Source organism: Centruroides sculpturatus, unplaced genomic scaffold (assembly GCF_000671375.1).
Source record: "Centruroides sculpturatus isolate CEXI.00-Female unplaced genomic scaffold, Cexi_2.0 scaffold1708, whole genome shotgun sequence".
NCBI lineage: Eukaryota > Metazoa > Arthropoda > Arachnida > Scorpiones > Buthidae > Centruroides > Centruroides sculpturatus.
In genome coordinates, this window is record NW_019385902.1 from 2,419 (window position 1) to 17,893 (window position 15,475).

The following is a 15,475-nucleotide window of genomic DNA, read 5'->3' on the forward strand; positions in this document are numbered from 1 at the left end:
GAAGGTGTTTAATGTTTTATTAAGTGTCATTTATTTATCCATAAACCTGGTTTTGGGTTTAAATAAAAGCTTTTTCATTCTTATAATAAAATGCATATAAAAAATTATGAAATCGAACTCGAAGGTTATATATCTTTCAATAAAAAGAAAACATTCGACCTCACAGGGATTCGATCTAGCGGTCTTGTAGTGATTGCAGTGCCCCTGGTGGTAACATTTGTCTCTAGTTGATTCTAGCAACGAGCGAAGATAGGAAGTCGAAAGACCAGTTAATCTACCGACTCTGATTATAGTAATGTCATCGCCATTTTTTCTCGTGTTCTATATTAAAATTCGATCATTCCGAAAATATTAAGTAAATAAACAATTTTATTTAGAATTTACGGATAGAATTCAATTTTAATATATTTTTTAATCAGATTTATCGATACTTAGTATTTTTGTAAAAATTTTTTTTGAAAATATATTAAAATGGTTTAAAAAAATAGCAAAGTACATTAGAATTATTAATTTGTTTTTAAATATTAAAATAAAAAAAATTCGAATATAAGCGAAAAAACTTTGGCGAATTATTGGCGTTATATAACACGGTCGGAAGAAATCTGGCAATACTGCAAGACGTGTCGTGAACGAGAGATTTTTATGTTTTGTGAAATTCTGCTGAAAGTTTAAATAATGGCAGCCATACAGGGAGCTTTATCGGCTGCCGAACGGTCTATGAGATCTGTTTTTGTCGGTAATATACCATACGAAGCCACAGAAGAACAACTGAAAGACATTTTCTGTGAAGTTGGACCCGTCGTCAGCTTCAGATTGGTGTACGATAGAGAAACCGGTAAGCCCAAAGGTTATGGGTTTTGCGAATATAAAGACCAGGATACGGCTCTGAGTGCCATGAGAAATCTCAATGGTTACGAATTTAACGGGAGAGCGTTGAGAGTCGATAATGCGGCTAGCGAAAAGAATAAAGAGGAACTAAAAAATTTACAAGCTTCTTTGGGTGGTCCTCCGGCGGAAAGCCCTTATGGGACGGAAGTGGAATCGAACGAAGCGCCAGAATCCATTTCTAAAGCCGTGGCGAGTTTACCACCGGAACAGATGTTCGAATTGATGAAACAGATGAAAATGTGCATCCAGAACAATCCGAACGAAGCTCGGAACATGCTGTTGCAGAATCCGCAACTTGCTTACGCACTGCTACAGGCTCAGGTGATTATGAGAATTATCGACCCGCAGGTTGCTCTCAGTATTCTGTATCGTCAGAATGTCAACCCTCCTTCGGTCTTGCCGCAGTCGAATGGCGAAACCCAGCAGCCTGTGCCTCGGGAGACATCCGGAACTCAGGCTCTGTTGGTCGGCCAGTCTGGAGCGTGCGGTGCTCCTCCTTTGGTGTCTGCTGTGGTTTCTGTTCCGCAGTCTTATGGTTCTCCTCTGCCCGGACCGGGAACCCAACCTCAGGTGAGCATTGGTGGCAATAAGCCGCCGTTTTCGGCCCTTCGCACTTCCTTGCTCGGAGACAGACCTCCGTTGGGAGTGCGAGCCGAGGGACCGCGGATGGGCGTGGTGCCGCCCTTTCCGGAAAGCAGGGTTCCGGAACCGTTCGATCCCCGTCTGGCCAGAAGTTTGGGGGACAGAGACATGAGACAGAATCTGGGCGATCGCGACATGCGCCAACTTCCTTTGGGAGACCGCGACATGAGGCAGATGATGGCCGATCAGGACTTGCGTACTTTGCCTCCCGTGCAGGGTGTTACAGAAAGTCACGTTCCGTTTGATCCGCGTTTTAGAAACGTCCCACCAGATCGAGGTGGAAGTGGCGGGGCACCCTTCGATCCCCGTCTTGGAGCGAGGGCGGCCGCATTCGAACAGAGAGGTGCGTTCGATGCTCCGAGAGGCATGAATCCATCTCAGGTTAGATTCGATGTTCCAAGACCTAGCCATCCTCTGCCTCCAAATATTCCCGGAATGGGAATGTCCACCAGACCTTTGACGGCTCTCAGGGGGGCTATGCCCGTCACCACCGTTCCCACTTCTGGTATACCACCTGTACAATCTGTGGGACCGCGAATGTCTGCACCGGCACCTGTACCCGCACCCGCACAACCTCCGGTAACCACTCCCGATCAAGAGAAGGCTGCTCTCATCATGCAAGTTTTACAGTTGTCGGACCAGCAGATTTCAATGTTACCTCCCGAGCAGCGTCAAAGTATCATGATATTAAAAGAACAGATAGCAAGAAGTGCACAGCCATAATTTAATGTCAATAATGAAAAATTTAATTTACTAAATAAAATAATTTTTTATATGATTATGAAAATGTAAAGTTTTGTCTTTAAACATTTAAAGACATTTTATTATTATAATATGTTGTATATTCACTTAATTGTTTTACGCGAATGTTTTCTTTAAAGTACAAAAGTGTACTATTGTAAAGCCCAATTTTTAGTAATAAAGTAAGACAGTATAAAAATGCTAAACTTTATTTATTCAAGTGTATTAAAATGGACGGAGTCAATGCTTAATAAAACATTATGGACAAAATATATCTACAAATTTTACAAAGAAAATATTAAATACTAAAAATTTGACTAGAATTTCATTAAACATTTCATTGTGCAAGATGTTCTTCGAATACAATTCTTTTTCTAAACAAAGTGTTTTGTGATGGAATCTTCTTTAAGATATTACAATTTCAGCAATTGAGATTATAGATTTAAAAGTACTTGTTTCTGTTTTTCATACTGCTGTGGAGAGAGGGTTGAAAATTTTTTGCCCAATTGATGTATTTCTAAAATTCCATTTTCTCTTGCCATTGCCTGTTGTTTTTTTTTTAAAAAAAAAAAGTTTAAATTTAAATATTGTTTTATTTTTTATTATAATATGCAAAATAAAACATACCAGATGTGGTGGCCATCCTGAATATGCTTTTTTATTAACTTCTGCATCACAACTAAAGCAAAGACAACTAATTCTGAAAAAATAATTGTTTCAAAAATATCAGTTTAAGTGTAGTGTTATATTAATTAAAACACTAAGAAAGCATTTTTATTTTAAAATATGCTAATTATATACTATGATTTAATTATTTTCAAGTAATAGTTTGTAGAGCAATAATGCAGTTAATCCTTTAAATCTTACCCATTTTGTGATAGTTCACAAATTTCTACAGGACTTGAAATATTTTGACTGAGATCCCAAATGTAAATGCGCGAATCTGCATCCATAACAAAAAACACAGATGGCTGACTAGGAGACCATTTAATTTGCTTGACTGGTTTTCCATTAGTTGAATCAGACCAAGACAAAAGAGGACGTTCTGAAATATTAAGATTTAGTGCTATATTTGCATTGTATAAATTACATCATTGAAAATGTAAGAAAAATTCTAGTGTGACTGTGGTCTTAGATTTTTGATTCTGAATTTAATCTGAAAAAAATTTTTCTGAACAATATTTATAATCACGTTATGGCAAATTTCTTTTTCCATTAGCATTTCACACACAATTTCAGATTTAAAACTAAAGAGCAGCATGATATATGATGATGGAACAAAATATCAACACCATAAGTTTCTAGAGTAAGAAATAGAATAATTTGTGTTTCTTAATTTTGAAATGGAAATAGTGAAATATAGAAACCTGATAATCATTTTTTAAATTGTAATAAAAAATAAAATATTAAATAAACTCATGCTTTGAGAGCAAAGTTTATAAAGTTAGCATTTTAAATTTCATGTAGTGTACTAATTGATGTATTATTTAATTCAACTATTACTGTTAAAATAACTTTCTAAACTAATTAATTGAGATATTTACACAGTAATGCCAAATTGCAAGAACTGGAAACTCTATAGGTTCCAGGCACAGTATATAGCACGGGTTCCCAACCTATGGGTCGCGACGGGCTTTCTGTGGGGTCGCCAATTCATACAGTAAACTAAAAAAAAATATTCACTATAATGCAATTTTTATTTTTAATGGTGTCTTCAAGTTTGAATAATTTCATATATTTTTTTAAAATTAAAATAAGTGTAATCTATGTACGCTATTCTGTCACAGTTGGTTGATACATGTGTTGAGAGTTTGAGAGGAATAAATTAAATGTTGAGAATGACATGAGGTTGGCGTTAACAAAAACTCGCCCGCGAATTTTGAGCCTGGTTAATAACATGCAATTTCAACCATCGCATTAAATTATTAAACAATTTAAAATAAAATTATAGTAAAAAAACTAATTTTGTTGTTTTTTTAATTACCTTATTAAAAATGCCTTTTTCAATTGTATCAGGGTCGCGGGTCACTTGGCTTTTATAAAAAGGGGTCGCCACCCGAAAAAGGTTGGGAACATTTGGTATATAGGGTTTTCACTAGGTTAAAATTGTTGGTACAGTAGAATCCTGCAAACTCACTGTGAACTGAGAAGGTAATGAATCTCCAAAAATGATGAATTATGAACAGTGATGATGATAGCCTAAATAGCAGAACTTTTTATGTACAAATTCATATACACATTAACTATAAACCAATTGTGACTATTTCTACTTGTAGTTCAATTGTAATAAAAATATTGGCTGTTCGGTGGTTACTTTAAAGTCATTTGCATTTGAATCGTAATGTTTTGCAGTGGCAGTTTGGAAAAAGGGTTACTTGCTTTGCAAACACATGAAATTAATGTTATTGAAAGTAGCCAGTGAAGAATGGTAACTTACTTGATTCTAGTGTTAAGTTATAGAGGTGAAACTTAGATTACATGTATTTTTATTTATTTTGAACAACAAAACAAGGTTTATGGAATGTTGAGTTATTGGAAGTCAAGTTTCTGGAACTATACTGTATTTTTAAGTCAAATGTATTTTTCCATATACCTTCTGCCATTAGGTCTATGATTTTCATTTTTTGTTATATTCTGTGTGAATGTAGATGGTTAAGATAAACAAACACTAGCTGCCCACCAAACACAATACCATACTATTGATATTACAATCTCACATTGACATCCTTTTACTGATACGTTAGGCAGCATGCATTTATTGTAATGACATTGAGATGGGGAGGATGTTCAAGAATGCTGACACTGGATAGGTCATCAGAGTGTTGCAAATACAAAATAATTCATTTATTTTGGAATACTCTGTTGTTAATTGACATTTATTGTACATATGATTGTGCAAATGGGGAGGGGAGAGGCAGTGGTGGTGATGAATTGTATACAGAAGTGATGGGAATAAAAAATGAAGCAAAATCTGTTGTTGCAATATGTGCATGCCATCTTACCATACTCTGACTGGAACACAAGGGGATTTCTTGATGCACTCAAAAGTGCCATACTATATGCTAATTTTGTAATTATTCTATGAATGGATTCTTGAGAAATGACTTGATAACATTTATGACCACAGAAGATTTTGAGAAAATTGGATATTAAAGTTGTTAACTCAAAGTTGAAATATTTTACTCCTTAAACTTTGACTTAATGAAATTTTAAAAATTAATGATTGAAATAAGGAGGAGGTAATTTTATACACCAGTTTTCTTTAACATCAAAGTATGCATTTTTAATTAAAGCATGAAAATGAAAATTTGCATTTCCAATCTGTAATAAATTACCTTTTATATATTTGTTTCAACTTTTATTTTGAAAAAGAGCATTTAACTACGTATTCTCAAGCAACAATACTGCAACAAATTTTCCGAAAAGTTTATAAAAACATTTTTATTGATTTCTATAAAAGATGCATATTTTGATTTTCAATTTATTATAATTAACAATTTTCTTATAATATTCTAGTTTAAATATACAATGGTTACAAATTAAAAATGAATGAAAATCTTTTTAATAATGTAAACTTTGGCATAAAATATGCAGTAAATTTTGCACACTATAAACTGCAATTTTGGCAAGTGGATATAAATTTTGATTTTATTTATTGAATATGCTGCATTATTTCTTTGAACAACGTTTAGAAATAAATAATTACTAGCAGACCCCGCCACGCCTTGTTGTGGCTCAAAATGTATCTATTATAAATGTATAACACTTCCCCTGTGGGGGAAAATTTTTCGAAAAATTTCTTGTTAGTGTACATTCTCTTGACGTACCCTATTAAAACGCAATCAAAAACGCAAAAACCCGCATCTAAAATAGTATAATAGAAGCCAAGTTTTTCACAGTAAACCTTAATCCTGTCCCTGTCCCCCCGGGGGAATATCGAAAAATCCCTTCTTAGTGTACAGTACATTCTGTTGACGTACCCTATTAAAATGCAATCAAAAATGCAAAAAACCACATTTAAAATAGTATAAATAAAAGCAGAGTTCTTTATGGTAAGCCTTCCCCGTAAGGCTTACCGTAAAGAACTGTCCATCCCCCATGTTTAACGGAATAATGTGGACATAGGCTGTATACAGCCTATGTCCACCTGAAGTTCCATTCTAAACATTGGTAAAAAAATTTTTGAAATCGGATGAGTAGTTTCGGAGATTACCTGCTGCATACAAACTAACATACATACATACATACATACAAACATTACCTCTTTATAATATTAGTATAGATTATTTCATTCATAGTAATTATTTTAAACATTTGATTAATTATGTCAGTGTTTTTGTCTTAAAAAATTATAGCAAAAGTTTTGACAATTTAAAACATGAGTATCTAAAAAATAAGCATTTTAATAAACATTTCTTGGTTTGTTTATGAATGGCTAATATGCTAATGTAATTAAAATAAGTTGCATCACTTAATAACTAACAACTTTAATAAAAGTATACATAGAATGTACAATATTTTTTAATCAAATTACTAAGCAGCCTAGTATTCGTATATATTTGGCAATAATTATACATGTACAATACTGTAATTGCATTTTGAGAAGTACATGTTGTTTCTTTGCACATTCACATTGAAAACAAAAGTTCTGGATTATCTGAACAACCATTTATCAAAAATAGGATTAGCCCCTTTGTTATGGATAACTACAGTTTTACTATAATTGAATTATGATGATAAAATATTGAACAAAAATATTTCAATAATAATGTTTTCTCTTTTTATTTATTATCTTATCAGGTATTAAAAATATGGATTATAAAGATATTATAATGATAACTTTGAATTTAAGAATAAAATTTGGGGAAAAGAAATGAATAATTCAAAAGGTATCCAAATCCAAATACAGGGTGGTTATAATTAAAGTTGCCCTACTCAGACCTATATAGTGTCCATTGGCTTTGATGTATTTTGATGAAACTTGGTACAGTGAAACCCCGGTTAACAAACATAATCTGTTCCACGAGTCCGTTTGTTAACCGAAGCAATTTTTCCCATAGAAATTAATGCAAATACAATTAATTAGTTCTAGCCGTCAGTATTTTTGTAACTTTATTTGTAAAATGGGTTTTCTTTAATGAAAATATAGGAAAATGTGCTCATAAACAATCGATCTAGGTTAAATTTTCAGAAAAGGGAAAAGATTTGAAAGGTATAAAAACATCACATACGATCGTAGAATATATACAGATAGCAGAAACAATAGGCTAAATTATGAGCGAAAGGCTTATAGGTTTATCAACAATCTCTGATCAGAGTCGACGAACAGGAGTCAAATAAACGCCTCAGAACAAACCTTTCTCGTGACCTGATCTGGTTTCGGTTTTCACCTGGAGACAAAGAAGAAAACAATCAGGAAGCGAGGAATGGGACGCAGGACTAATCGTAAGGTGAGATTCAAGGAAGAAATATTATAAAAACCCTGAATCTCAAGGTCAAAATGCAGTTTTCCTAAAAATTCTATGGTGATTAATCTGTGTCATCTTCATCTGGATTAAGCCTGAAGTCATGCCCGCTAAAATTTGTGTTGTGTTTCGCAGACTGCTCCAGTCGTTGCAGCTCTGTCACCTACCATCGCTTCTGTGACCAAGCGAACCTATCTCATCCGCTCTGGGGCTAAGACTGATCAGCTTGCACTATCGTAGGATCAGCGATACGCCACTCCTCAGTGCCGAGAGAAAATGCTGTACATAAGCCATTTCCAACTACCTCAAATATGTAAACATCTTCTTGTTCTAATAAACGATTTTCACTGTAAAATACTTGTCATCTTTGTCTCCTCCGCCACCACCAACGTACGAATGGACCCTAGACCATCACTGACACACGATTAACTGATTTTCTCTAAAAGTCAGCAAGCTTACAAATTTGACACAAAAAGCCGTTAAGTTCATTATCTGAATTTTGTTCGTTATCCAAGACAAAATTTTTGCAAAATAAAAGTTTGTTAACTGATTTGGTCGTTAACCAGGACGTTCGTTAACCGGGGTTCCACTGCATATACATTATATGGACCATGGGGAAAAGGAAAATGCAAAAAAAATAATTAGTTCAAATTTCTACCACTAGCTGAAAAAATGGCACATGAAGAACAACAAACACAAAATGGAAACATGCAAAAGGTTTTTATTCATGACATTTGTTCAATGTGCAATCAATTTGCATCAATCACATGTTCAAAACGCCTTACAATGTGTTCAACAGTAGCCCAATAGGTTTCTTGAGAAATTGCAGTAATATGCAATATGCAGTAATATGCTTGCTTTCAATTCAGACAGAGCTGTATGGTTATGGGGATATCTGAAAGATTGTATCTATAGAGGAGGCATATGAACTCTGCCTGAATTGAAAGCAAGCATAACATGCCATATTGCTGCAAATTCTCAAGAAAGCTATTGGACTACTGTTGAACAAGCTGTAAGCTGACGCTTTGAACGTATGATTGATGCAAATGGATTGCACATTGAACAAATGTCATGAATAAAAACCTTTTGCGTGTTTCCATTTTGTGTTTGTTGTTCTTCATGTGCCATTTTTTTAAGCTAGTGGTAGATATTTGAACTAATTATTTTTTTTTGCATTTTCCTTTTCCCCATGGTCCATATAATGTATATACCAAGTTTCATCAAAATACATCAAAGAGAACAGACTCTATATAGGTCTGAGTAGGGCAACTTTAATTATAACCACCCTGTATATAAAAAAGTTTGCTGGAGTTAGAATTTTACTTTAATATAAAAAAATTTAAGTATTAGCTACAGTGATGTAATTTTCAGAAAAATCTGTTTTAATATAAAATTTTTATGAATTTGTAAGCAAACTTCTTGTCTCATCTCTTAGAGAAAATGTTTAGTTCTGTCATCTTAAAATAAAAGAAATGATAAAATTAACATTTATTTACCTAATTTAATATCATGTAGTCGAATGCTTCCATCATTACACCCAACCTGAAATGTCATTTATTTAAAATTATATTAATGTAATTTGTATTATTAAATTATTATTTATTAAAAATCATACCATAAACAATGGTAAATCATGAGGAGAAATGTCAATACATCTGGCTTCTATAAGCAATTCTGAAATATTTATACTGTATATAAATTCAAATTCTTGCTTTAAAATGATAGTAAATTATTTCTTACCTGAATTTGATATATATAACCTTGGAATTATTTTACTGTTAAATCTAGTGCAATGAATAACAGCACCCTAGCAAAATTTTAAAATGTTTTAAATACAATAAACAGTAAAAAGTAAAAATTGAATTGTCTATTCACTCACTGTATCTGTAGTAATAAGCATATGACTGGAATTTGATGGTACAATTTGAAAATCAAAACTTCTAAAACCAAACTTCATTACATCACCTCTGAAAAAATGAACATAAAAATGTGATTAAATGAATATACTTTGTGATGATTATGCTTTTAAACTGACTTTTTTAGATAATGAACTAAATTCAATTATATTAATAATTCTTATTTTAACAGATAATCATTCAAAATATTTTTTATAAAAATGAAAAGAAACTTTTAAATAAAAAAGCTATTAGGTAGTTCAGTAATTATGATATAATTATGTCAAAAAGGAATCTGATAAGTTAGATTCAATGATATAAAAATATGGAAATACAAGGTCTGTTCAAAAAGTATCGGACCTTTGGTCGGCAAAAATAAATTTATTGATTTTGAGGTACAAAACCCTAATCCCCTTCAAAGTAGTCTCCTTGGTAGTGTATACACTTCTCCCAGCGTTCCTGCCATTGCTGGAAACACTGCTGGAACGCATCTTTTGGAATGGTCATCAGCCGGTCCGTCGCATTTCGCATGATGTCTTCTCTCGACTAAATTTGGGTTCCTTTTAGCGGCATTTTCAGCTTGAGAAATAGCCAAAGGTCACACGGAGCCATGTGGAGAGAGTACGGAGCGTGACGAACCACAGGAGTATTGTGTTTGGCGACGAAAGCCCGAATCAGATGCGCAGAATGGGCGGATGCGTTATCACGATGGAGCTGCCAAGTTTTGATCGACCACAGATCCGGTCGTTTGCGTCGCACTGTATCGGAAAGACGACGAAGGACCTCCTGGTAGTACTCCTTTGCGATGGTTTGGCCTTGTGGTGCGTACTCACGACACACCACCCCACGAGAGTCGAAAAAACTGTCAACATGACCTTTGATATTGCTGCGGGCCTGCCGCGCTTTTTTTGGCCTCGAGGATCGTCCCCGAAAGCCTGCTGAATCTTGCGAATAGTTTACGCTTGGGTATCGCCAAGGTTTTTGGCAAAATTTGATGTAATATCGCTGCTCACTTTGTTCAGTCATTTTCTAGCTTAGTGGAATCCGACGAGAGCGCACTACATGACCTCACTCATAGAGCGATTGCCAACGACTGACGCTTCCTGCAGGCGGGAAAAAATTCACGACTGTGCATGACTGTCCCCTCCACAACTCCACCAAAGGAGGCCTCTCGCACATCATTAGTTTACGCGGAAAAAAATAAGGTCCGATACTTTTTGAACAGACCTTGTATAATTTTATATTCATTCTGTAATAGTTAATGTTCTCTAATGATTTGGTCTATAGTTGCTAAAAGTCCAGTTATCCCATATTTTTAAGTATAACACAACAATTAAGGTGCCATTTTCTTTTGATTTCCAAAACATATCTGAAGATTCAACTTTCATCTTCAGCAATCTCAAAAAAACATTTGAAATGAGCAACTAATTTTTGAACATTTTCAAACGTTTCGATAAACAACAAATTTTCAAACATTTAACAACCTGATAAATATTAAATTTGTAAAAATGTAAAATGTTTGGCTAAAAAAAACAGTAGTTATAGAAATGATAAGTTCTGGTAAGTTCTTAGATTTAATAACTCAGTGCAGAATGGCCTTTGATTGAAAACAAATGGAGAAAGGACATAAGTTTAATGTTTGTTGGATTTTTTTAAATGTTCAAAAATCACTTGTTACATTAAATTTTGAATCTTCTCAAAAACATCTTGGAAATTAAAAGAAAATGGCTCCTTAATTTTGAGATCCATTATGTTTTACTTAATAAAACATAGTTGTTCTTTCCTCGTGTTGAGGAGTTCATATTTTTCATTTTTGGCTAAATATAATTTCGAAATTTCACAAACAGTTACAAATTCAGTACTTCTCCAGAAATGACTAATATTTTTTGGCTATTTGAATATCTATCACAGTTGTAATCAGATTGAGCAATGTTTTCTAAACATATTTGTTAAAAACATTATTTAATAACAATTATAATGCATTAAAATTTAATCTACATACATAATTTAATAATTATCTTAGAGAAAATGTTTAGTTCTGTCATCTTAAAATAAAAGAAATGATAAAATTAACATTTATTTACCTAATTTAATATCATGTAGTCGAATGCTTCCATCATTACACCCAACCTGAAATGTCATTTATTTAAAATTATATTAATGTAATTTGTATTATTAAATTATTATTTATTAAAAATCATACCATAAACAATGGTAAATCATGAGGAGAAATGTCAATACATCTGGCTTCTATAAGCAATTCTGAAATATTTATACTGTATATAAATTCAAATTCTTGCTTTAAAATGATAGTAAATTATTTCTTACCTGAATTTGATATATATAACCTTGGAATTATTTTACTGTTAAATCTAGTGCAATGAATAACAGCACCCTAGCAAAATTTTAAAATGTTTTAAATACAATAAACAGTAAAAAGTAAAAATTGAATTGTCTATTCACTCACTGTATCTGTAGTAATAAGCATATGACTGGAATTTGATGGTACAATTTGAAAATCAAAACTTCTAAAACCAAACTTCATTACATCACCTCTGAAAAAATGAACATAAAAATGTGATTAAATGAATATACTTTGTGATGATTATGCTTTTAAACTGACTTTTTTAGATAATGAACTAAATTCAATTATATTAATAATTCTTATTTTAACAGATAATCATTCAAAATATTTTTTATAAAAATGAAAAGAAACTTTTAAATAAAAAAGCTATTAGGTAGTTCAGTAATTATGATATAATTATGTCAAAAAGGAATCTGATAAGTTAGATTCAATGATATAAAAATATGGAAATACAAGGTCTGTTCAAAAAGTATCGGACCTTTGGTCGGCAAAAATAAATTTATTGATTTTGAGGTACAAAACCCTAATCCCCTTCAAAGTAGTCTCCTTGGTAGTGTATACACTTCTCCCAGCGTTCCTGCCATTGNCAGCATCAATCCTGATAAATCTGTTATTTGAGAGGCTTTTCTGAGCACTTTGTCTGTCTGAATTTTGCTGCTTGAGATGGTGTAGACAAACCTAGTCATAAATACTATATAGACTTTATCATATAAGAACACTTTTTGATGAATAATATAGACTTTATTTTGTACAATAAAAATGCATTTCAGGCATTTGTACAATAAATCCTCTTCAGTCTTTATTGTACAAATTGATAAAACTGAAATGATATTTAAAAGTGACTGCTGGAGTAATAAAGTATTTAAAACAAAGGGGATAAAACATAAAAGTTAAAATTTGCTAAAAAGGTAGAAAAACACAAAAATGAATCAATAAAACCACTAATACCCCTTTGTTTTAAATCCTTTTAAATATCATTTCAGTTTTATCAATTTGTACTGAACAGGCACAAATAGCCAGAAATGCTTTTCTGTTGTAAAATAAAGTCTATACACCAAAAAGTATATATTATATTATATATAAAATATACAATGCAATTTTTAGCGTTTTACTTTCTGAAATTTTTTACGTTATTATTGAAACTACTTTATATATGTTAACATTCCCATTGTAACCAGGCATTGTGACGATGTCACAATAGATAATGATTTGCTATAATATTCTTAATGAAATCCTCTTGTTTTTTTTTCTTTTTTACTTATTGGAAAACCTGACACTACCAAATGTGGTTTACCATGTTTTTCCTTAAAGGCTCTCATTTAATATTAAAACAGCTATTTTTAAATTAAAAAATGCATTTTCTTGATTTTTGTTAAAACAGAACAGCATCAGAAGTAATTTCAATTTTCTTTCATTGAATTTTGAGATGAGGTTAGAGTTCATATAGTTAACTGGTAATACTCTTTCTCATTTTAAATGAAAAATAAATTTGACAGTTACAAGTACAAGTAAGTACAGGTATGTATAAGTTCACAGGTTTACTTTATAAAAAAGTTTTGGCATAAATGATTTAATTTAGTATCAGTTTTCATATATATTCCTCCATGAGCTATACAAATGTTTGCACACACATACAATAATTTAGGTGTATTTTTAACAAATGCTGTTTAGTTTCCTCTGTACAGTCTCTTGGATATCTGAAAATGACTGAAAATTTAAAAGCAAATTTTAATTTGGGGAATAGGAATCCACAACAGTCTGATTAGCCCCAACTGACCATTTCTGATGGCTTCTATTTCTATGATCAAATGGGCTATAAAATCATTTGACCTATTTCAGCTAGGCCTGGTATTATTATTCTGGTTCACTTGTAATATAGAGCTGATATTTTGACTTCTATTGTTTGACAAATCTATTGTGCTTGAATACCAGCTGATTAACATAAATTTATTCTCAAGCCTGGCAAGAAAGCCTATTCTGAAGTCAAGATTTTAGACCAGTTAGCCTAATATCTTTCATACGCATTAGAAAAGCTCATTGCTATCTAAAGGAAAATTGTTCGAGTAAGTTTTGTCTCCATTCACTTCAATTCACTTATCAATCTGGCATATCTTATGAGACTGTTTTACACAATTTGATTTTACTAAATTGAGAAAGCAGTAGATTTCAAGGAAATTGTATAAGTTGTTGTTTTTGATATTGTGAGTATTTTTAATAAAACCTCATTTGAGGCTATAAATGCACTGTACTTAAACATGGTATCAGTCTTGTTCTTGTTCTCTAGACCAGTGATGAACAACCTTTTCTGGATGCAGCCACAAGTGAACTTTATAGATTTCTGGCCAGCTGTATGTATGTTTCTTACAAAATTACAGGCCTGTTAAGTACCAAAATATCTGATTTGATTTTAATATTTTATTTCATAATAGTTCAGTACACTAGATACTAAAGTAACATATACCAATGATATGCAAACTAATAATATATATTTTATAAATTAATATCATTCACTTGTTGGGTATTACTATGTAAATTCTCATCGTTTCACTGGTTAAATTCAATTTGAATGTTCTTCATGATGAATATCAGCTTAATTAAGGGTACATGACACAAAGCAGAAAACAGAAAAATAAAATTACATTAACAAAGCCCCCAGGGCTTGTACACGGCTCATAACTAATCTAAACTAACTTTATGCATTTGTTATCACATGCAGTGATCTCTCTTTTTACAATTTGTTGTGTGTTGTGTTATTTGAGGTTGCCTTCAAGATGGCATTCTTTTACGCTTGCTGTACATAGTGTCTTGTTGTAGATAGTCTTTTGAGAGATCTTAATGGTTCTGAGTTATATGTCCAGGTATATGCAGATTATATTGTTTTGCTTTGTAATGAGAAGTTAATTAGCACTATCAGACTTTCTTCAAAGAGCTACTTGTCTTGTATGCAGAGCAGATGTAATAGCTTCAGCATCAGTCCTGATAAATCTGTTATTTGAGAGGCTTTTCTGAGCACTTTGTCTGTCTGAATTTTGCTGCTTGAGATGGTGTAGACAAACCTAGTCATAAATACTATATAGACTTTATCATATAAGAACACTTTTTGATGAATAATATAGACTTTATTTTGTACAATAAAAATGCATTTCAGGCATTTGTACAATAAATCCTCTTCAGTCTTTATTGTACAAATTGATAAAACTGAAATGATATTTAAAAGTGACTGCTGGAGTAATAAAGTATTTAAAACAAAGGGGATAAAACATAAAAGTTAAAATTTGCTAAAAAGGTAGAAAAACACAAAAATGAATCAATAAAACCACTAATACCCCTTTGTTTTAAATCCTTTTAAATATCATTTCAGTTTTATCAATTTGTACTGAACAGGCACAAATAGCCAGAAATGCTTTTCTGTTGTAAAATAAAGTCTATACACCAAAAAGTATATATTATATTATATATAAAATATACAATATAATATA

The 15,475-nt window shown here is 32.2% G+C and overlaps 2 protein-coding genes across 4 annotated transcripts in view; one reads left to right on the plus strand and one right to left on the minus strand.

Moving 5' to 3' along the window:
• Positions 1–570: 570 nt before the first annotated feature.
• LOC111612496 (cleavage stimulation factor subunit 2-like) lies at positions 571–2,337 on the plus strand. The gene has a single exon (XM_023353723.1). It carries the CDS (start codon positions 676–678, stop codon positions 2,251–2,253), a length of 1,578 nt encoding a protein of 525 aa, XP_023209491.1. The 5' UTR covers positions 571–675; the 3' UTR covers positions 2,254–2,337.
• A 127-nt stretch (positions 2,338–2,464) lies between these two features.
• Positions 2,465–15,475, minus strand: part of LOC111612495 (WD repeat-containing protein 60-like) — a 32,680-nt gene continuing 19,669 nt past the window's right edge. For 2 of the 3 annotated variants that reach the window (XM_023353721.1, XM_023353720.1), the window contains exons 15-21: positions 12,099–12,186; positions 11,960–12,026; positions 11,835–11,893; positions 9,233–9,278; positions 3,139–3,316; positions 2,899–2,971; positions 2,465–2,816 (exon numbers count right to left, since the gene is read on the minus strand). In XM_023353721.1, coding sequence (XP_023209489.1) covers positions 2,706–2,816; positions 2,899–2,971; positions 3,139–3,316; positions 9,233–9,278; positions 11,835–11,893; positions 11,960–12,026; positions 12,099–12,186 — 622 coding nt within the window. In that variant the 3' untranslated portion in view covers positions 2,465–2,705. Of the gene's footprint in view, positions 2,817–2,898; positions 2,972–3,138; positions 3,317–9,232; positions 9,279–9,677; positions 9,704–11,715; positions 11,762–11,834; positions 11,894–11,959; positions 12,027–12,098; positions 12,187–15,475 lie in introns of those variants that run through there. The other variant, XM_023353722.1, reaches the window with a different exon arrangement.

Excerpts from the sequence above, each read along its gene's own strand:
- LOC111612496 (XM_023353723.1), top strand. The coding sequence starts at position 676 with ATGGCAGCCATACAGGGAGCTTTATCGGCTGCCGAACGGTCTATGAGA.